This window comes from Hyalella azteca, unplaced genomic scaffold, assembly GCF_000764305.2.
Source record: "Hyalella azteca isolate HAZT.00-mixed unplaced genomic scaffold, Hazt_2.0.2 contig862, whole genome shotgun sequence".
Lineage (NCBI taxonomy): Eukaryota > Metazoa > Arthropoda > Malacostraca > Amphipoda > Hyalellidae > Hyalella > Hyalella azteca.
The window spans coordinates 1-24,207 of record NW_025931197.1 but is presented as its reverse complement, the minus strand read 5'-3'; the positions used below and the strand labels follow the sequence as shown (position 1 = coordinate 24,207).

Sequence of the window (24,207 nt, the reverse complement as noted above, 5' to 3'; positions counted from 1 at the left end):
TGATGTCCAATTAAGGATTCGGATGATTATTTGTTCAAAGATGGTATATGGCTGTAGTATTAATTCAGATAAGATTAATGAGTTCTAAACCCTAATTATATCATTTTTGTTTTACTGGTGCAGACTTGCATACAATCTAGTAATGTTTTCGTAATCCGACTGTATTACAAAGACTGATGTTTGAATCGGGAATGATAATTAATCAGAAGTTTAGTAACATGGATACTGTGGCTTGGCTCTAAACAGTGTTGAGAGAGCGCTCGAGTTTGTCAGAACTTGCAGGTTTCATTGTCAAATGAAAATTTCAAGTTGATTCACCAATAAATCAATTGTGGAAAAATCTATAAATCGAATTCTAAAATGTGTAGCTCAGATATTTAATACTCTTGTAACCTAAGTCTTGTTAACTTAACAACTGTAAACTCCAATGAAATATATAACGTATATGTCCATAGTTTGCATTGCGTTTGAAGAACGTGAAGCGGTTGACAGATGCTGTTTATTTCTGGTAATATCAACACTGTGTTTGCAAAGCAGCTGGCACTCTGCCTTCATTGAGAAATTTACTAAAAAATTTCGATTGCGGATGCGACATCCACCGTGGCGCTGGCCTGCATGGATGCCGCCTCGGTGACTGATGAAACTGAAGGTTTTATTTTCATTATTTTATGACTTTAGGCCACCAACTGCATTCAGCGGCTGGTCACGGGGCGAGTGCGGGAGTAGTAGATGCCAAAAAAAGCTGGAATGTATGTAATTTTTAACACCATTGTTAAAAATTACATACATTTAAAATTCCGTGCGTTAAGCCACGTCGTTAGATCAATAAAAGTTAAAATTTCAATTCAATATTTGTTCGATTGTCCATGGCCTTTATTCTCAATACAGTGAATTATTTTTTGGTTTCAGAGGCCGCAATCAGCCAAGAGCTAAAAGATTCATTGCATTGAAGAAGTTTCGTTATGGTCGCCCAGTGCCCGGCTGGAGGCAGACTCGAATCATCAAGGAAGTTGAAAGCCAGTTGATTACCGTTGATTACCCAACCATCAAGGGAAGTTGAAAGTCAACTGATTACCGTTAATTTAAACGAATCTTTTTCTGGCTATATATGCGCAGGTACCTTTGAATTTGGAATTGAAATTATCAAGTTAATTTTCTTTTAACTTAGCGGCGGAATGCGATCAAAGATTTGATTTCTAGCAATACCTGAACAATAGCTCAATGACGATGCATGGAATGAATGTGTTTGAAAGAAAAAATTATTAAAGGATCATGGATTGATTTCAATGCGGAATTCTTCCTTGTAAAGACTGTGTGAATTGTGTTCATAAAATTCTCCATAAGTCTGTTAATTCATCTTACTGCTTAAAATCCTATGACACTCGCTTAATGGACGCTTGCGTGCTTATTTAACTAATCATGTATACCATGATTGAGATCTGAATTTATACGTTGGAAAAATACAGCGTTTTACTATGATACAAATCTCAATTCTTTTCAGCGTGTGCGCTTTAAAGTCAGAGTGAGGAAAGGAACACATCGTATATTAGTTGAGCAGACGCGGCGATTGAGTGCGTGACAGAAGATGTCTACAGCTGCATGTCAATAAAGGTTCTCTGTAGTCTGGCAACGAGCATTGTGTTTACTCCCAATATCGTAGTTCCTTTTTATCGAACAGGAATTAGCAACCAATCATAATAAGAGCAGATCTATTTCGATAAAGGCGCAGTTGTTCTCTATTTAATGTTGGGATAATTTCGACTTCAATGCTTCAATGATATTTGCATTTGGGATTTTCATTCGGTGATGTTAGCTTTTATTTACGCTTCATATGGTTAACCATTGTGCTGTTGATAGGCATAATCACTAAAGCATTGTTTTAATTCATTTTTCGTAGATTATGTTTTATAGACCTCGACTTTTGACTTCCTCAGCAGAGTACAACTGTTGTGCTTAGCACGCATTCGACTAGCATTGTTCATTAATTTGTTTTGTTAATTTTGGCCATGAATAGTACATTAAATCTGCCATAAACATTTCTAAATTTTGTTGAAATTTAGCTTGGTCAGATTTATCCTAAAATTTGATTACCCAAATGTTTCATTAAAAAATATCTGATCCTGGAAATAGATAACAAAAAATCAGAACTTTTGAAGAGAAGAAAAAGAAATCAGAAGAGAAGAAAAAGAAATCAGAATTTTTGCACATAAAATGAATGAAGCTGTAATTTTAAGAAAATCAGGCAAAGTCCATTAAATGAATGATCGATATTGTTATGGAAATACTTTCTACGAAATTTAGGTTTTATATGAGACTTGGAAGTGTAATATAGGTACTTGCAGATACCTGATAGATTTCTGATGTTATTGACAAATTCAAAATCAAAGCCAATTGCCTTGCAATTTGCTGCTGACATTGTCATGCAAGCAACGTCACGGTTTCTGTGAAACCTACTTCAGGTTTAATACACCGCAGTCTGCCACCACAAAAAAATGTTTTTGTGTAAAATTTTATTTAAATAAACATTGATATAACTCATAATAAATTCGCATTACTCTTCATCGTCGCAGTGGGAAAAAGCTGTATAGTTTATTTTGATTTCACCTTACAATGAGAGAGAATTTTTGACTGTAATATGCATCGACCGCGCCCTCCGTTGTGGTGATAAAAACTAAATCGGCATGGTGGAAAAGCAAAATATTTCGGGTGAAAATCAATTGTGATACAAGATTTCGCAGGTTTTTATGTTGTTGCTATAATAGCTATTTTTTACAGTGAATTTATTTCTAATTACTCTAGCAAAATTGATATACTCAGCATGACGCCTGTAACTATTACTGTGCTTTAGTTAATTGGCTTAGTGTATGCATGGTGTGTCCTGTAAGATACTGATGCTAAGTTCTCTTACGATTGTCGTGTATGCAGCTGATTGAAAAATTAAATTTTAACTCTGAGGTTTATTCGCGAGCAATAAAAGCTTCAGTTTCATCAGTCACCGAGGCGGCATCCATGCGGGCCAGTGCCACGGTGGATGTCGCATCCGCAATCAAAATTTTCCAGCAAAATTCTCAATGACAGGGAAGAGTACCAGCTGCTTCACAAACACAGTGTTGACATTAACATGTCAAACAGCATCCGTCAACCGCTTCACGTTCTTCAAACACAATGCAAACTATGGACATATACGTTACGTGGTTCATAGGAGTTTACAGTTATTAAGTTAACAAGTTTTAGGCTGTACGAGTATTAAATGTCTGAGCTACACATTTTAAAATCCGATTTATTGCTTTTTCCACAATTAATTTATTGTTAAAACAATTTGAAATTTTTATTTGACGATGAAACTTGCAAGTTCTGACGAACTAGAGAACTCTCTCTCAACACTGTTTAGAGCCAAGCCACAGTATCCATGTTACTAAACTTCTGAATAATTATCATTCCCGACTCAAACGTCAGTCTTTGTAATACAGTCAGATTACAAAAACATTACTGGATTGTATGCAAGTCTGCACCAGTGAAACAAAATTGATATAATTAGGGTTTAGAACTCATTAATCTTATCTGAATTAATTACTTCAGCTATGTACCACTTTGAACAAATAATCATCGAAATACTTCATTGGACAATAAATATGCTTGCCTTTGTTTTAACGTGTAGGTAGCACGCAGTCTTTAATCCAGGAAAGCGGAGAACTAAGGGAGTAGTTGTAGAACTGGTCATTTAACAGCGCGTCCCCTTCATTCAGCGGTGCGCAGTGCGCACTCACGCGGCAGTCACGCCCATCGTACGTGTGACGTGCCAATATTCTATAGCGACTAAGATTTTAGTTTCCACCTCTGATGATTTCGAATACGTTTTTTAGAATCCTTGTATATATTCAAAAAGAGGTATAGTTTGAATACAGCCTTTAGCTTATGTCCACTTGAAATTCAGTATGGACAGGTTTTTCATGTTGTTTTCATTGCCATTTATCTGTATATTTAATTTTTAGCTCGTTGTTTTTTATTTCAATTGTACTGACAACTGTTATTTTTTCTAGAAATGTCCAATTGACGATGGTGCTGGATTCCAAAACATTTTATTTAAAGAATGTCGAAATACTTCCTCCAAGGAGAGTCAAATCGGACAAAGGCTCATGTCACTCTCTAAATAGGAAATGAAAAATGGAAGGAGTTTTCCGTAACGTTTATGTCCGGTAATCTTCTATCACCATCTTTCCGGTGATCTACTATCACCATTTAGGTTATCATACGTCACCAGCTTAGCTTGTTCTGTACCCACATGGCAGTCACGCTCAGTGACGTCATCCCTGTTAATGACTATATATAGCCCGATCAGTGCACCGCTCGTCAGTTGTAGCGGCACTGCCTAGCCGTCATCTTACTAGTCCGCTCCTCCGGCACATACTTGTGCTGTACCTGTCATCTCCCTTCCCTCTGTACTCGCCGAGCCAGTTTATTATTATAATAGAACTAGTGTTACCGAGAGTTTCACTTGTCCTGCCTTAGTCCTACTTGGAACAATAAAGTACCCTGACTCTCAGTTACAAATCCATCAGGTGGTCACAAAACCAATGAGGAAAATTATTCACAAATCTTGAAGATTATCTATCCCTAGACCTCCTAACCTATGATGGACAAGACGGGTATAATATAAGCAACCTGCAGATGGGCCATTGATGACACTCTCCTAGAGAGGACAATAACAACACTGGTCTGGAAACGACAGAATTTATGACCATATGGATCGAACAATTGAAAGAATCCTCTAGATAGAACATAAAACACACTCCTCAAGGTGGGGCAAACGCTGCACTCCTCTAGATGAGGCATCAACAGCACTCCTTTAGATGGGGCATGAACAGCACTCCTCTAGATGGGACATGAACAGCACTCCTCTAGATGGGGCATGAACAGCACTCCTATAGATGGGGCATGAACAGCACTCCTCTAGATGGGGCATGAACAGCACTCCTCTAGATCCGACTAGTAGTGACTGAGTGACTGACTGCACTATTCCCATTTAATTCAGACAAATAAACCAATACTAAAAATAAACTGAACGATAACCAAACAAGCCTCATACGACTTGAAACAAGACTTAAGTTATGAGAAAAGCTAACACTGTTTGAAATAAACATGTGCACAATTCAAATATTTTATATCCATTCACTGCATTTAATTATTTTATATATAGTTATGAGAAAAGCTAACACTGTTTGAAATAAACATGTGCACAATTCAAATATTTTATATCCATTCACTGCATTTAATTATTTTATATATCGTCTTATAATTGTAATTGTTTCTAGTTTTAAATTCACATATTTAACGATTGAAATTAAATATTTCAATTAGAATACTCGTACTAGGGTGGAAAATCTTTCTAATTGCCTAAAAGTTCAATACAATCTCAACCTCTCAATATACAGGGTGGAGCCGAACCGATTGAGTAGTTTTGAGGTAAAATAAAAGAGTAATGGAAGTACATAAAGGAGAAAGTTTATTTTCCTAGAGGCTAGCACAACATACCATTTAGAATACTTATGTTTTGAAAACAATATCTGGAAGATGGGGGCTGTTAGCTCACTTAGCTGCAACACACTGTTGGAGTCGTTCTCAGAGGAGGGAGTAACCATAACAGTGAATTTTGATTGCTATGCTGCAATGTAACAAAATTTCTTGCAGCCCATGATTGAAAACATTGTTGAAAATGAAGCATTGAGAGACGTGGTTCCAGCAGGATGGGGCTACAGCTCACACAGCTCGAATGTTACTCAATGTTTTGAAACGCATGTTTCCTGTAGGTCTGGTGTCTCTAAGGGGTGATTTACAGTGGCCTGCGAGGTCACCTGATTTGAGCATTTGCGATTTCTTTCTTTGGGGACATCTTAAAGAAAAGGGTTCAGAAGTCGCCCTCACACCCTACCACAGCTAAGAGAACGGATTATTGCAGCAGAGGTTATGGCCATACCTCGCCATATGTGTGAACGTGCTGTAGGAAACTTCCGAGAACGACTCCAACAGTGTGATGCAGCTAACAAACCCCATTTTCCTGATATTTTTTGCAAAACATAAGTATTTTAAATGGTATGTTATGCTAATCTTGAGGAAAATAAACTTTCTTCTTTATGTACCTCCATTACTCTTTTATTTCGCCTCAAAACTGTTCAATCAGTTCTGCCCCACCCTGTATAAGCTAGCTAACACATTTAATTTGTATATTGTAATCAATATATAACAAATAGTCAAATAGTTAGACTAGTTATAGCCTTATGAGAATTAGCTAAGGTACTAGCTACGTAAAATGTATTGCACTCTTGATGCCTCTGTACCAAAAACATTCCATTTATTGGAACCTAATACACACAAAAGGCAACAAGTTTATATACCAATTTGTCATTCATAGTACATTTATACTAAACCATGAATAACAATACCTCAATATAAATTAAAGACTGCCACTCAATATTTTTAAATATATGAAAAAATCGAAAAAATCAAAAAAATCATGATTTTTTTATAAAAAAATCAAGTGATTTAATCAAGTGATTTAATCATTTTGATTTAATCATTGCCAACCCTGCCACCGACCAGTTCACACGCGATACGAGCGGCGTGCCAGGTCCTTGCGCTCTCAATTACGAAAATAAATTGAGTGCCAACCAAAACAAAAGGATTCACGCAGAGACCTGCAGTTGAATACATATTCATCATGTTAAATGTGGAATGAATGAAAGATATTAGATTAAAACGCAGAGATCTGCAGGAAAAAACATATCCATGATGTTAAGTTTGGAATGAATGAAAGATACTAGATTAAATTAAATCTTGGAAACTGGATATTAGTTCCACCTGCCGAACTTTGAGAAGTCATTGAAAAAGAGATTAGCACTGCTCTGCCTTGGGTCCTGCCATTCGTGCGTTTAATCTAACTTAACTTAGTTTGTTTCAAGACCCTACATTCTTCTTAACTGGAATATTCATCATTTCAAAGTTTACGCTAGTACCGGAACCATAGACATTGCCATGGAACTATTAACGTAAGCGTTTTATGTACAACAAGCAATGTTCATGGAACCCTCGGGTACAAGGTGTGCCGGATGTCAGTAAATATTTATTGATGCAAGCCTCAAGTTCAATAAGTGCCATGTCGCAATAACATCAGAATGAAATCAAGCAAGATAAAACGATAAAAATTCAGAAGTAAACACGTAGACTGGCTAAGACTGCACAGAGATTCCATCATGCATATTACATGATGCCCCTCACCTAATACTTTTTATTGAACTGGATAGCTGTAAGTTTTTTAGCTCTCCTTTATTATGGTTATTTTCACTTCTAATTTTTTTATAATCTTGAATTATCTATTAAATTGTTTCTCTTTTGCTGTATATTTTCTAAAATATCAACCTAGTATTGAGAGCTAACTCCTGAAAAGTAAACAGGCACGTCAAAGTTACGTACGAACTCATAACACTTTTGTACGTAATTCTGCAGATTGATCGTAAAATTCTATCGAAGGGATTAATTTGGCAGTTGACTGCCTAAAATAATCAAAATCTTAGAAAGAATTCCTATACACAAAGTGTTTACTCTCTCCACTTCTCTGTTCAGGTTACCTTCCAAGGCTTCAAAACGGAAGAGTAACTCACCATCTACTAAAGGTCTTGAGCACATTGGATAGAAAAGGGCTGCACATCCAAAGTCTCGGAATAACAAGCTCGTGTCAGCTTCTGAAGAAACGGCGGACCTTTCTATAAAAGCACAGTTCTGTACCGTTCCACCCGAAGGTTCCGTTGCCAAATTCTCTCCAGTGTTCTGAGAGATAAATCTAATTAGAGGGAGCTGTTGAAAGTTTTTCGATCAATTGTAATCACATGAAGCACTCAATGCAATAAGTCAGTCAGCTGTAATATTTCTTGCGCCAACTACTGAATGTCATCACTCAATAAAGATTCCCAACTACCCAAATAATAATCAAGGGTGGTGCACTATATGGTTATAGGTAGGCATGCTACATTATATGTGGCGAAACGATCCTTGCTACGCCTTGCTTGTAAAATGTGTTCCGGTTAGATTGCTAGTTAAAAACTCTTATTTTCGAAAAAAAAATCCTCCTTACGCTGAAAGATGCAAAGCAGTTCTCTATGGACTGACATTGATATTGTAATTTATCTACTTATGATAAATTTGCTTATCTCGTCACATAATTATTTTGATTTCAAGTTTACATATATAATAATGTGGAGTCAGCATCATTCCTACGTGACAGATTATCCATATACTAGGGTAAAGAAAAAACATGGGCGTGGATTGTTGAAAGAGTTTCACCCCTGACATTTCAAAGTCGAGTGATGTCAATTCCATCATCTAAACAATCTTTATTTTCCACAAAAATATTTCCGTCGAAAATCTTTCTAAACTTCCCTTTTTTTGAAAAATTATATAATTATCAAATAAATAAACTTCAACAGATATAATAAACGGAATTTTTTCAGCTCCCATTTCTGGAACATAATAACGTGTTCGAGTAAACCGTGGTTAATGGAACCATCTAATCAGCACAGTAATGCATGGAATTTATTAATAATAACTGATGAAATTAAAAATTGCAATACTTCAGTTAAATCTCTCAAAATGACTCGTTTGGTAAGTAATCTCCGAATCTCTGATGTCTCAGCAGTAGAGGCTTGGTTTTGCGCGCGGGAGACTTGAGATCGATCCGAGCAGGCAGGGACTTTTCTCCAAGTCGATTTCTCATGAGTTTTGTACATGGCACTGTAATTATTTGTTCCTGCTACATTTCCAACATTGTTGCGTGTATCGCCATGCTTGATGTGTATACGTAATCCTCAAAATGTTTGATCGTATTTGGAAGGAATGTCGAACAATGTGAGAATGCACAGGTATTGGATTTAAAACTAACGGAAAATTTCTATCGACCTAATTCGAGAGGTGGTCATTGATGGCTCATTGATTCGCCATCGGCACATATGGGTAAGATATTGGTGGAAAATTGGTTTTTAGGTTAGGGTCGCCAGCAGCAGTTATAGTTGGAACCTAGGCCGGACACGCCACCGATGCGCCATCGGTGCTCTCCACCTATAATTTCCATCTATAGCCACCAACAATCATCGATGCTTCACCAATAATTTTTATGTGAATAGGTCGAATCAAGCAGAAACATAAGTTAGAATAACGACTTGTCTACTAAATCTTCATAGAATTATGACTGCAAATCACTGTCATTTCAAACAGGAGAATCATGAGTGACTTTTTGTAAGAGACACTTAGAACTTCACCTTCTGTTTTCTGTTAATTCTAAGTAAGTTCACCTCAACATTATAATACTGTTTGTCACATTATATTGTTCAATCCTGTTGCAGCTTGACGTGACTTAGTTGAGCTTCATCCATTTACAATTTCATATTAATATACTTCCTTATAGCAAATATGTTGTATCATGCACAGAAAAAAATGGATATACTCACGGTGGCCCAGTACGGAGCGCCCATTTGCACGGCCTCTCCGTCACTCCACTGCCAAACATTGGTGAGCGTTGCATTGGTCGCGCCTAACCAGTAGCCGTTGTTGAAATCAGTTAAGTCTGATGGAGTGCAACGTTACTAGTAATAGAAATATTATTATGTAATAATATTAATTAATATAGAGCTTTTAGCGTTGATTAGACCCTGTTGGCCTGTCGCCGACTCTTAACTACCTGGCCACCTTCTCGAGTTGCGCAGCTGTTGCACCCCTACCCAGTTAAAATTTAGATCCGGCTCAGCTTCTGATTCCTCGAATCAGAATCTACCGCGCCTCTGAATTTGGTTAGGGTAGCAGCTGCTCGGTCACTTCAAGCCGAGTGGTACGGACGCCTGACATTTACGATTATCACACAGAAGCTGAGTGTTGTACACAGGGCCAATTGTGAGTGAATGAATAATTACTGCAGTCGAACATTAGTGTAGAATCTAATTCTGCCACCCGCGGCTAACAGAGCATGCCAATTTACCAATGTTTTCACAAATCAGCGAAGAGGCATGATAAGCGTTTGTCTAATGATAATAGAGGCATTATGATATTGCAATAAAATTAATCAGATGTCATATTACAGGTCAATTATGTTCGCTGAAATTCCTGTCCCACGAAACATCAAGTTGATGCATAGAGAGAGACTTTATTGCTAAAATTCACTTCTAACTTATGAGGGTCGACTGACAATGTTTCTACGATGACAAACATTTTGAAATCAAAATTTGTCAATTCTGCAAGTTTATTGACTTTATCACGTTTTTCTGTTATAACCTTACATCCATCGTTGACATAGGTGGCGACATCAGTGAAGGAAGCGCAGTCTTTAAGCACAGGCAGCCTGCCGGAGTGCTGGGTGCAGTTAGTGGCCGCTTCGTCGTACGTCAGATATCCACCCGTGTAACGGTGGATGCACTTGGACCCGACGGCCTCATAGCCTTTAGGACAGTCGGCTGCGACAGCGCCTGCCATATGAGTATTCGAATTTGATAATACAATCAATTTGTCATGCGTAAATTATACGAAAACTTTAACAATATGAGCAAATGACAACCTATGATGGCTTTAGGGCAGTGGTTCCCAAAGTGGGCGATATCGCCCCCCTAGGGGCGGTGGAAATATTTTGGGGGGCGGTTAGGAAGAAGAGGGCGGTAGGGGGGCGGCAGACCGAAGTCGAAGTCAGAAGTTCGAACGTTTGTTTGACGATTTGTACACAACACGTGCAGCACATGACTCCCAGCGATGGTTTTGTCACCCAGATCTGTTTTTTTTAACCTCTCATGTGTTTACGTCTCAGACAAATTAACGGCGGTCTCACGGCCAATTTCCAAATTCAGTGATCAAGGAATATCTCTCAAACTAACGAACTTAATTTGAAACTTGGTGCACGTATTCATTACGACCTAGCGGCAATGTTTAGCTCGTGAAAATTTTTTGAATTTTGCCTTCATTTGTTTTTGCCATACTTATATGACAATACGAGCCGAAATTCACAGTGATCGAGGAATTTTTTCCAAATTACTGAACAGATTCGAACAAAATTTTGAATTTACAGTCCTAACTACTGAATTGTAATGTTTAGCAAGTGAAAAAATTTTCGATTGTGCCTTCTCGATTTTTTTTCATTTCACCTTCATTTGCGATTTAAAAACCAGTAAGTGCTGAAATTCGCAGTAATCAAGAAATGTCTTCCAAACTAATGAACAGATTTGAACGAATCTAAGTATTTAAATACCTAACCTCAGCAACGGTGATGTTTGACTCGTTACATTTTTTTCGTTTTGCCTTCGTTTGCGAGTTATATGGCTATCCGTATACGGCTATACGTAAAGGGCGTTTGGTTAAACCGGCCGGTAAAAACGCCGGTCGTTCCTCCAATATCTGTATAACTCGCGAACGCAAGCAAAATAGAAAAAATTGTCACGATCGAAACATCATCGTTGGAAGGTTAGGCATTTTTATAAAAAGTTTCGTTGAAATCCGTTCAGTAGTTTGGAAGAAATTTCTTGATCGCCGCGAATTTAAGCGACAACTTACTCGGCGATACGGGCCGAATATATGTAAGTGCGAAATCAAGAATGACGGTGAAATGAAAAAAAACTCAGAAACGAAGGTAAAATCGAAAAATTTCATAAGCTTAAAAATCAACGTTTGGTAGTTACGAATGTATATTCGAAATTCCGTTTAAATTTGTTCAGTAATTTGGAAGAAATTCTTCGATCACAGCGAATTTGGGCCTGTATCGCAATATAAGTCATGAATGAAGGTGAAATTGAAAAAATTTTCACGAGCTAAACACCACCGTTAGGACCTAATGAATACGTGTTCCAAGTTTCATTGAGCTGCGTTCATTGTTTGAGAGATATTACTTGATAGTTGAATTTGTAGATTGGTCATGAGACTGGCCACGAGTCCGGCCGTAAATTTGCCCGAGACGTCCTAGGTTTCTAGTGCTGAAACAGTTAAAACGGCTGAAAAATTTATTGGTTCACTAATTGGGGTTCTATTTGTAGAATACATATTTGTGTTTAACCTTTATTTTTTAAAGTTGCAACGTACTAAATTTCAAGAAAGAGGCGTATATTTTTATATTTGTCTGTGGGGGGCGCTAGAAATTCACTAGGAAGCCAAAGGGGGCGCCAGCCTGAAAAAGTTTGGGAACCACTGCTTTAGGGTCATTCTATGTCAGATGATCCAAGAGTACCCACCTGACCATTTTGATAAAGGAACACACATATTCCTTTAGCTCATATATCAACCCGAATAAGGTAAAATTTCAGCTGAAAATAGAAAAACTTTTTAAATTATGTGCCCTCAAAGAGGGGTGGAGAAAATCTCCCCGGTCGCGCGGTTCAAAATCTCCAACTTCAGGTCACTGCTGTGCTTGCTACTGATTTGGAAATTAAGGTGTCTGTAGTGCTCAAGAAGGTGCTTATAAAAAAATTGTTTCAATAGTTTATGGCTAATATTTTCATGCATAATAAGGTCAAGCTTGCTCGGAAATCAAAAGAGCAGAAATAATTCACAAGTTCAGTGCCCTTTATATCATTGGAAAATGAATAAATCTCCATGATAGCTGTACAGTCTATTGCCAACATACGTAACATTGTATACATAAAATATTGACTAATAATTCAATCTGATTTTTCAGTGAATCTCATCCTAATTTGCTAATAAAAGCCTCAGAGCCATTTTTCGACAATGTTTGAATAGTTGCAGTATACCAATTTTGTTGACACACCATTGATTTCAAAGAGAAAATTCTGTACTATAGCATACGTTAATACTAGTTATGGGTAATAATAAATAATAATAATTATAAGTAATTCTAGCTATGGGTAATAACTATATTAAAATTCATTCCTATTTGTTCGAGTAGACTGTGTTGCTGCCTGTGGCAGCTTTTCACTTTTGACACGTGTTTATTCACCTGTATGAAATAAACAACTCTACTCTGGATTATATAAAACGAGAATAAGCATTAATAAACTTGGAAATTAACAATAAATAATGAGGTGTGAAAACAAATGAGTCGACTTTCAAAAACTTAGAGGATGCCTCTTGAAAAAAGTATGCCCTGGTGTTCTGCCACATGCATCCCTAACAAAATTCGGGGTATGTTCAGCCTCCGCCCCAGAGTTGCTATTTTCGCGTTAGAGTTATTCTGGGTCAGTTGGCCAACTGATCGCAATCAGCGTCTTGTCAGAACCTCCTTGCCGACTTTATAGTCTCCAGAGAGTAGGGCAAGAGTTGGCAGAATAAGTACCAGGCGCTTGTAGCTGTCTGATTCGGGGACCGGAATGTAGACCAAAAGCGGACATATATGAGAAGCTGATTTACGTTCGGTCCGAGTCCTAGACGGTTCCTAATTCAGGGTCGCCACCAACTCAAAATTTTGATAGGCATGGGTATCTAAACATGGTATTCTACTGACTTTTGAAATGTATAATCTAATTCAAACGAATTTCTCGTTATTCCAATGTGGTGCAATAATGAGGCAAATGCAGCATTTTTAACTAAGTTTTCTTCTTTAGCAATAAGAACACCATGGCTTGGATTGACATACAGTATATGTTATAGTAAAAAATTTTCTGTTTCTAACAAAACTGTTACAAACAAATTAGTTTAGTAGAACTTACTAAGTTTGTATTTAACCATTGTCGACAAATTGCTCCGAGTCTTCAATTAGCAATTTTAGAGGATTACTGAAAAATCAAAGTGAATTTGATCATTTCTTCATTTACAATGTATACATCGCATCAATAATTTTTTGTGTATACAATGTTACGTATGTTAACAATAGACTGTACAGATATCATGGAGCCTTATACATTTTCCTGTGATTTACAGGGCAGTGAACTTGTTAATTTTTTCAGTTATTTTGATATTCGGGCAAGTTTGACCTCATTCTACCCAAAAATATCAACAAAAAACTATTGATAAATTTTTTTAGAAGCACCTCTTCAAGTCCTGCAGCCACCTCACTCGAGGCCAGCAGACATGCCACAGCAGTGACCTGAAGTCGGAGATTTGGCGCCGTCCCAAATAAAAATTAAAGGTGGCGCATCGATGATTATAGGTGGCGATGGTAGATTATAGGTGGCGTAACGGTGGGTGGCCAAGCCAGTAAAAAATCACCATTGAAACGCTGATAAATCGAGAGGATGCGCGAGCATAGGTGGCACTCATCGATGAATCATCGATGATTTATAGGATGCTATTCATCGATGGCTTAGTGCAGTTTCACCACGCGTGGCCATCCCTTAATAATTGATCAATAGCCACCAATGAAATAGCGTTCGAAGTTTGAATTATTAAATATTTTAACATCTTTATAAATCGTGAAAAAACTGTGGATATATGAAAGAAAATTGCGTAAATACATAACGCAATGATTCGTTTCTTTAATACGACCGTGAGTTTATTTTCAATTTTGGTGTTCACATGATTGCTATATAAGCTATTCTGCGATCTTATTAAGATATTACGCTCTATGACGCATTTTATTCCAGAACGAAATTAGAAGCAAAATTCCTTTATTTTGTTTCAGGTACGAAGTTATCATGCCATAAATAAACTGTTCGTTACCAAAAAAAATCCTCAGAGAAAATGAACCATCAAGAACTCGAAGAAAATTCATAGCTTGTATCACCATTTAAATGACTAATTTAATGCTTACGAAATAAAGTGCAATAAAGTTGACCTCATCAGGTTAGAAATAAAATAGTTATTCACTGATTTGCTCAATAGTTGCGCAAGGCAAGCATTCTCTGAAATATTTAGCAACGGCTGGCCAATGCATTAATAATTATGTCTCATTCATAAACGGGCAGTTAGAATAAAATAAAATATATGTGATGGCGCTGAAGCAATAGGCCCATATGGCCTGGTAAAGTTAAAGGCTTCAGAGTATTGTGTCACACAGCTGACCTATTAACTAATAATTAACTAATAATTAATATTAATATTAATTAATATTAACTAATAATTCACTCTGATTTTTCAGTGAATTTCATCCTAACTTGCTAATAAAAGCCTCAGAGCCATTTTTCGACAATGTTTGAATAGTTGCAGTATACCAATTTTGTTGACACACCATTGATTTCAAGAGAAAATTCTGTACTATAGCATACGATAATACTAGTTATGGGTAATAATAAATAATAATAAGTAATTCTAGCTATATGTAATGACTATATTAAAATTCATTCCTATTTGTTCGAGTAGACTGTGTTGCTGCCTGTGGCAGGTTTTCACTTTTGACACGTGTTTATCCACCTGGATGAAATAAACAACTCGACTCTGGATTATATAAAACGAGAATAAGCATTAATAAACTTGAAAATTAATAACAAATAATGAGGCATGAAAATAAATGAGTCGACTTTCAAAAAATTGGAGGAAGCCTCTTGACAAAAGTATGCCCTGGTGTTCTGTCACATGCATGGGTATCTAAACATAGTATTCTACTGCCTTTTGAAATGTAGAACCTAATTCAAACGAATTTCTCGTTATTCCAATGTGGTGCAATAATGAGGCTGTAAAGTTCAAGTAAAGGACGACTCCAAATTGATTCGACAATTAACCCTAAACTGCCACCGATCTTAACAAGGGAGGAATGAAAGCATAGTAAACAAATATTTATTGAACAAAACAGATAATTGAACACTAATAAATGAAAGGTTGAAAGGATCCTAGTGACTAACGCACAACAATGATATTACACAACAACGATAGTATACAGCAAAGATAGTATACAGCAAAGATAGTACTCAGCAAAAATATTACACAGCAAAAATATTACACAGTAAAAATATTACACGGCAAAAATATTACACAGCAAAGATAGTTCGCAGCAAAGATAGTGCACAGCAGAAGTAGTGAACAGCAAAGGTAGCTAGTTCATAGCAAAGGTAGTTCACAATAAAAGTAGTTCACAGCAAAGGTAGTTCACAGCAGAGGTAATACACGGCAATGGTAAGGCACAGCAATGGTAATACACAGCAATGGTAATACACAGCGGTGGTAGTGCACTGGACTGATACTACCCTTGCGCAACGGGGCACTGAACTGATGGTGCACAGTCTGAAGAACACTGGGCTTATAGTACACAGCAAGGGCTAGTGAACTTGGGTTGAGACTGGACTGGTGCAGGTACTGGAGTTGAGAAGTACCATCGAGTCGGCCTAACTAGGAGCCGCATTTGCTGGCCGGGCAAAGAGTCAGTCCTGCCGAACAATGATGGTCAGCAAGACTATAACTAACAATACTGTACTATGGAACAATTTCATTCAACACAACACATAAATACATTCAAAGAATTCAAACACTATATTCAAAACTCGAACATTAAAGTAGAGGGCAAATGCACTAACACCCACCTAATAGGGACGCTACAGGTGCACTCGAAAATAGTGACAGTAGGTACGCTCCGACCAAGTTACAGCAATCGAATAAGACTAACACGGGCTTCAGGCCGGTAACGCCACGTCATCAAATAGCACGGTTGCCAACCCTATAAGCAGCCGTAAAACTTACGACACAAAAATAAATTTAAGTAACTGAAATCATAAAGGGTGAATTTCCCTTACAGAGGCAAATGCAGCATTTTTAACTAAGTTTTCTTCCTTAGCAATAAGAACACCATGGCTAGGATTGACATATATGTTATAGTAAAAATTACAAAATTTTCTGTTTCTAATAATACTATTTCAAACAAATTAGTTTAGTAGAACTTACTAAGTTTGTATTCAACCATTGTCGATAAAATGCTCCGAGGCTTCAATTAGTAATTTTAGAGGATTACTGAAAAATCAAAGTGAATATGATCATTTTTTCATTTACAATGTATACATTGCATCAATAATTTTTTTTATACAATGTTACGAATGCTGGTAATAGACTGTACATGTGTCATGTACTTGTATCTTGGAGATTTATACATTTTCCTGGGATTTACATGGCACTGAACTTGTTAATTTTTTCCGCACTTTTGATTTTCGGGCAAGTTTGACCTTATTCTACCCAAAAATATCAACAATAAACTCTTGATAATATTTTTTTAGAAGCACCTCTTCAAGTCCTGCGGCCACCTCACTCGAGGCCAGCACAGACATGCCACAGCAGTGACCTGAAGTTGCAGATTTGGCGCCGTGCGAACATGTCAAGTTTTTCATATTTGGAGGTGAAATTTCTTTCAGAGTTGGTTTGAAAAAGGATCCAAATTGTGAGCAAAATTTCATCAAAATTTATGATTTTATGAGTGTACATGTTTGTTGTTACCCGCACAGTTACACCATTAAGACACGTTAATACACAGTACATCGCATTCAACATTCAGCACATTAATAATTATATTTAATAGTATTACTTTTCATTATCCTCACAATTACTACTAGCAAATCTTAGTAATTAGTATTGAAGAATGCCCTATATTTATTATTTTTTGTTAACTTGAAGTCTAAATAATAACCTGCAAGGTTAGCTCGACGTTGCCGTGAGGGTTGCGGGTGGTTAGTTTCAGGTTATATCTTCAGGTTAAGAGAGTTAAACTGGCCGTGCTATAAAATTGAAATAGGACTTTCAGGACACAAAATTCCTACAGGACTTCCAGGACATCAAATTATTACATTACTTTCAGGACACAAAATTCCTACAGGACTTTCAGGACATCAAATTATTACAAGACTTTCAGGACATCAAATTCCTACAGGACTTTCAGGACACCAAATTCCTACAGGACTTTCAGACACCAAATTCCTGCAGGACTTTCAGGACACCAAATTCCTACAGGACTTTCAAGACACTAAATTCCTACAGGACTTTTCAGGACACCAAATTCTGACAACGTTATATTGTAATTCATCAAAATTGGTCGTACTACAAAATTTATATCTATTATATACTAGTAAGAATACTGTCTTATTATTATATTCGTATATTAGTATTTTCGTAGAGCCTCTAAACCTCGTTTATATCACCGTGAAGAATTTCAATTTATTTCATAGTGTATCGGGAAATAAATCAAACGAAGCGGCCTCCAATAATCAAGTAAACTACAATACTTTTTTCAATTGGTCATTCAAGTTCCAACATAAAGAAGTTATTTAAAACGTTTCCGCCATTTTCAACTAGTTGCGCGGAATAAAAACGGTAGAAAGTGATATAAACAAGTTTTACTATTAAACTGGAATGGATTTCAAGACTGTAATATCTCCCTGTTGTCGGGTCGTTCGTTCCGGTTGTTCAGGGTAAACGTGGCATAGATCACAGTTCAAAAGAGTTTATTAGAGTTAGGCAGTTACACGTTACACACCAAACCATCTCGTGGCCAGAGCAGCGTAACAAGCTTCAGAGCTCCGCCCGCGTGTAACAGATATTTAAAACTAAAGATATATATAAAAAAATCAGTATTTGAAGTACGGCTAGCGTGAGACAGGTTACTACGCAACACAGAAATATTTAATTCTACCCTACAACATCCCCAGGTAACAAGTACCTAACGAGTACAAACCCAAAACCATGCTGATGCACCACTCATTGACGGCTACTAAGTACCGCCCAATAGCGACATCGAGAAATGCACTGCTGAGCTTTTCGAGGCTCGAACCCACGACTAGCTCCTCTCATTTCGGTGCATCTACCACTGCGCTGCAATGACGCAAAGTCTCTCTGTGGATGTTACAGTTTAAGAAATTAGTGAGTGTTTGTCCAAATAGCGATGCGCTATTTAGCGCATTTTATCATTTATGGAAAAAATGGCGCTATTGTGCTCGTCATGTCCGTCCATCCATCCATGACTTCGCGGACGGACATACGGACGTGAGAAAATGCGCTCTCAGTCACTCACTGCAGTGAGTACTGATCTAATTTTTTGCACCTTTGTGGGTCATCTAGACACACACAAGATAAGATAGAGTGACAGGTAAAATTTTGGCCTCACAGAATGGAGTAACAGTGTCGTCCGATGCTCGTACCGTGGGTAAGAAAATGAGTCATTATTTGGACAGTACGACCTATTAATATTTCTGAGTTTACGCTACCTTAAATGACTTAAATATTTATTGAAGTTTGGATCTAATGGATTATTTGTTGATGAAATTATCTTCTTGAAATCCTCAATAGGCATGTGATGATCTTCAACGATGTTTTCCAACTACTGATGATTTTATAATGGTATTCTGATCTACGGTATTCATATTGGCGTTAACAGAAGGGGTGGACTCCAAAGCAACTTCGGAAGGCATAGCTGACATGTGTTGAAGTCTTTTTGGCGACGGAAACGAACTCGAGCGCGACATGACCACTTCACTTGTCCACTTCTCTTGTCCACTTCTCTTGTCCGCTTCTCTTGTCCACTTCTCTTGTCCACTTCTCTTGCCCACTTCTCTTGCCCACTTCTCTTGTCCAAGCCGCAGAAATTTACTTCTTCGTCCTGTCCTTGCACCATCATCAAGCAATTAAATAAATTATTCAAGCTAACTAATTAGATCAGGGACTGATGGTGGCCTCTGCATATCGCAGGGCAGCCACCGAAGTTATCTCAATTGATATCAGTCACTCACAGGCTGAGGTCAATTTCGATAAGATGCATATGCTCGAAGGTCGAATTTTCTTTAAGATTGCCCAGGCTTATGTGAATGCCCAGGCTTATGTGAATGCCCAGGCTTATTCACTCTCGTGTGTTGTGTCATTTACCTGCCATTTATTCATTATTACCAAATGAGTGTCTTTACCAACTTTCATTTCATATTTACGCGTGTTCCGTAGGCGAATGCTTTAGTTATTGCATGTTCATTAAACATGATTAAATTCGATCTAGCGAATGTGGTAATAAATTATTGAATCTCTTCGTTTACTTAGAGCTTAGCATGACTTTTTCTAGTATTTTTTTTAATTCCATTCTATCAAAAATTTGAAACCGACAAAACGATAATAATAATAATAATACTGAAATTAATTCACTTTGTAAAACATTTTTGTGATGGTAGATTTGTGAGGAGAGGGCGACTTTCAGTGTTTTAAGGGGAGCGTCTGGATAAAAAACTAAGGAATTACGTTTTCTGTGTTTTCTTCTCATTTTGTAGGGAGAATTATTACAAAGCGGCTGTAACAAAGGGAGCTTTCATGGTTCTTTCGTGAGGCCGTTTTAAACTTTGATAAAGCTAATATCTTATAACTATTGTTTATAAATATTTATTTGATTAAATCTGTATTTATTAATCATTATTCGCGTTAATTGAAAAATCTTCGCACTCGTTTGATTGCTGCAAGCAAGACGCGCTCAATAAATTTAATACCAAGAATGCATATGCAAGACTTTTGACGTATTATTCGCATTAAACTGAAGAATAAGTTTAAGGACACATGATGGTGTCCTCAATATGAGTAATTGGCAACCGGAAAACTGGGGCTGCAGTATCAAGCAATTTTTTAGCATTTTATTCTTTTTCGATAAATTTTAATTGTTTGACTCCCTTGAACAATTAAAATTTCCAAAATACGCCATCTGAAAAATCTATCTCCTATGATTTTAAAGCTACAGCATTGAGAGATAAACCATTCAGTTATTAAAAAAATATATAGCGGCCACCTCGCTACTTTTTTATTTCGTTTTTGATTGGTTTATATGTTGAATAAAACGAGGGGGGGCGAAAATTAAAAAATTCGAAAATCCCCCCACCCATTAAAATAGGAATTTGGGAGAAGTGGGTCGGTCAATCGCAAGAAATGGTATTTACGAATCAAATGAAATGTCTCTCGATGTTTTGCACGGTTATTGAATGAGCAGAAAATTTTCACAGTGCCCCCTTTTTTGCAGTTTTCCTTGAATTTCACGTTTTCCTTTATTTTTTCGAATAATTTACACGAGCAAAAAAGTCTCAAATTTTTGTTTTACATATGTGTATCAAGTTTCAAAGTGATCCGTCCATAAATAAATTTTTTTATTTATTATTCGGTCTCCCTCCTTATCCAAGTTACTGTGAGGAGCGTGGTAGAGTTGGTGGCGTCTAGAGGTGGCATGCGATGGCGTTTGTTAGACAAGACTAAGAAAATTTGCGGTAAATCGCTTTCAGTATAAAAGAGATGTGAACTCAAAGCTTGCTATATACTATAAAAAAACAGAAAGATGTCGAAGAAAGGCGTTCACTAAAACAATGAATTGCGCCTTACAGTAACGTTAAAATCCTGATGTTGAAATATTTTTAGGGTTTTAGTTGGAGATATTTTTTGAAATTTAAGGTATAAAGATAGCCTGGCTCATCACGTCCGCACTCTAGGAATGCTGCGCCAGTTACTGTTTGGTGCGGAGACGTGACGGAGGTACATGTGTAGTACTAGTGAAGGATTTTAAGTGTGACTATCGTGTATATATTATTGTGAATAGATTTAACTAGAATACTGTTTAATATGATTATTGTTGTAAATATTTCATCATTCTTAGCAACCTAGTTATCTTTAGCATTTCATTGATTAGTTTTACTGTTTAAATTTTCAGGAAAGTTGAGGGATTGAATTTGGAATATTAAATGTGGAATACATGTGGACTTTGAATTCCTCTCGAGACACGAAAAGTTTTGGGTAGAATTACGTTCATGAGCCGCATTGAAACGTTGATGCTTGGGAGTGGAGTGACCCCACAGCAATATAAGGGTTGATGGACGAACTACGTCAGAAGGTGACAGTTCTAAACAAGAGTCGAAACCAATTGCAGGATGAAATTCTTGGGATGGTAGTTCATTTATTCAAGATTGGTACAGTTTAGAACCTAGCTAAGTTCTCTAATATAAGCGGATTCACACACGTGTAAGGGCGTATGTCCCACTCTCTTAAATATCCTTTTTCTTTCATTTCCGATGTTAACTTCGACACTAGACTCGTTATTGGACTCGGATCACGTTCTCCTACACTCGACTGGTGAGTTTTATAACCCACTTGAACTTTTATGTTATTTTTCTAGCATCTTATAATTTGGAATAAGTAATTCTAAGTGAAATACGTAGTTTTAGCCTGTCTTTCTCATCTGTTAATCATTTACCGGGTCCGTTTTTGCAGGTGGGAACTATATTGGGCTAAAACTTTCCTCCCGTAAGCTCTATTACTGTAAGAGGCACCATGTAATACTCCCTCCATTATTCACTCGTCCTCGTATTGTATTTTTGATTCCTTAACTACCAAGATCCATCATCATTCCTGTTTGATTATTCCATTATTTTCTTTGCAAATAAATTATATAGTACGAATTCTTGAATTTATTTCTGCAGCCATACCGAATGCTAACGAACCGTAACCCTTAACAACATGATAACTCTATTATCATGTTTTTTGGATGATGGTTGTTATCTATGTTTTTATGTTCTTGGACAGCTGACATATCAATAGGTTTCTCGAAAATATTGACAATTTGAGTCCACGTACGAACCAATGCACATGTTGCGTTCACAACACTCGCCTAGAATAGCTGTTGCTATGAGAATATACCTGACCTTGTCGTGTAATCAGTGAATCTGTGAGAAACACCAGCCTGCTGTTCGCGCTATAAATAAGGTAACTTATTAGAGCAACGCACTGCATACTTGGTGATATTTCTCCTGAACATATTTTTCCTTTAATAGGCTTGACGAACTTGTTGACTTTCGTTTGTATTTAAACTTATAAAAGGTTTAATTTACAGTTTTACTCCCCTAGCACCACCCGAATGTTTCCGTCGACGATCATCTGCTTGCTACTGCTCATCATCGGTGAGTGTCTTCTGCATAGGAATTAGAACGACCATTAGGTGCAGAACTGTCAGCTTTTGCTAAGTAGTTCCAGCTTTTGCTGGTGTCTGCTTATTATCATTTATAAGAGTGTAGTCAATTGGCAGCGAAATGATTGTCAAACCGTGAAATTCACAGAAGCAATAAAAATCATTCAACAATTCTGGTTGATTTAACAAATTTTTTCACAATATTTTATTATTTTTATCAAATTAGTAAAGGGTCATTCGATGTCAAGTGCACAATTTTGATTGAAAATCTGTCACACCTGACCATCAGCGCAATTTTGATGAAAGTTTACACATTAGTTGGATCCTGTTTAAAACCAACTCTGAAAAAAAAACTTCAGCTCAAAATATGAAAAACTTGATATGATCGCACGGCGCCAAATCTGCAACTTCAGGTCACTGCTGTGGCATGTCTGTGCTGGCCTCGAGTGAGGTGGCTGCAGGACTTGAAAAGGTGCTTCTAAAAAAATTTATCAATAGTTTATTGTTGATATTTTTGGGTAGAATAAGGTCAAACTTGCCCGAATATCAAAATAACTGAAAAAATTAACAAGTTCACTGCCCTGTAAATCACAGGAAAATGTATAAGTCTCCATGATATCTGTACAGTCTATTGTTAACATACGTAACATTGTATACACAAAAAATGATTGATGCGATGTATACATTGTAAATTAAAAAATGATCAAATTCACTTTGATTTTTCAGTAATTCTCTAAAATTGCTACTTGAAGACTCGGAGCAATTTGTCGACAATGGTTAAATACAAACTTAGTAAGTTCTACTAAACTAATTTGTTTGTAACAGTTTTGTTAGAAACAGAAAATTTTTTACTATAACATATATGTCAATCCGAGCCATGGTGTTCTTATTGCTAAGGAAGAAAACTCAGTTAAAAATGCTGCATTTACCTCATTATTGCACCACATTGGAATAACGAGAAATTCGTTTGAATTAGATTATACATTTCAAAAGGCAGTAGAATACCATGTTTAGATACCCATGCCTATCAAAATTTTGAGTTGGTGGCGACCCTGAATTAGGAACCGTCTAGGACTCGGACCGAACGTAAATCAGCTTCTCTACTCTATCGAAATTCGAAGACCTGTCAGACGCTGGCACACGGACGCCCCAAGTTCTTATGGCCGGGTAAATTAGAAGCTCTATGTCCGCATTAGGTTCCGGTTGCCGTAGCGAAATAAGCGCCGAAATGGAATCTTGTGAAATTACTCGTCGAGCTTGGGGCGATCGTGGGGCGCGCGTATTAGGTACCTGATACGTTCGGGACAGACACGGCCGAATATGAAAAATGCTTTAAAAAATGCCCCCTCCCTTCCCCCCCTTATGGGGGGAAGGGAGACAGCATTTCAATCTCTGAACGTTATATATATATGCAGTCTATA

The 24,207-nt window shown here is 37.1% G+C and overlaps 1 protein-coding gene across 1 annotated transcript; it reads right to left on the bottom strand.

The window, feature by feature from the left end:
* Positions 1-6,567: 6,567 nt before the first annotated feature.
* LOC108667151 lies at positions 6,568-19,486 on the bottom strand. Its single transcript, XM_018154141.1, has 5 exons — positions 19,291-19,486; positions 10,317-10,502; positions 9,495-9,610; positions 7,656-7,821; positions 6,568-6,692 (listed from the first exon to the last, which is right to left on the bottom strand). Exons 1-5 carry the CDS (start codon positions 19,484-19,486, stop codon positions 6,568-6,570), a joined length of 789 nt encoding a protein of 262 aa, XP_018009630.1.
* Between the last annotated feature and the right edge of the window lie 4,721 nt (positions 19,487-24,207).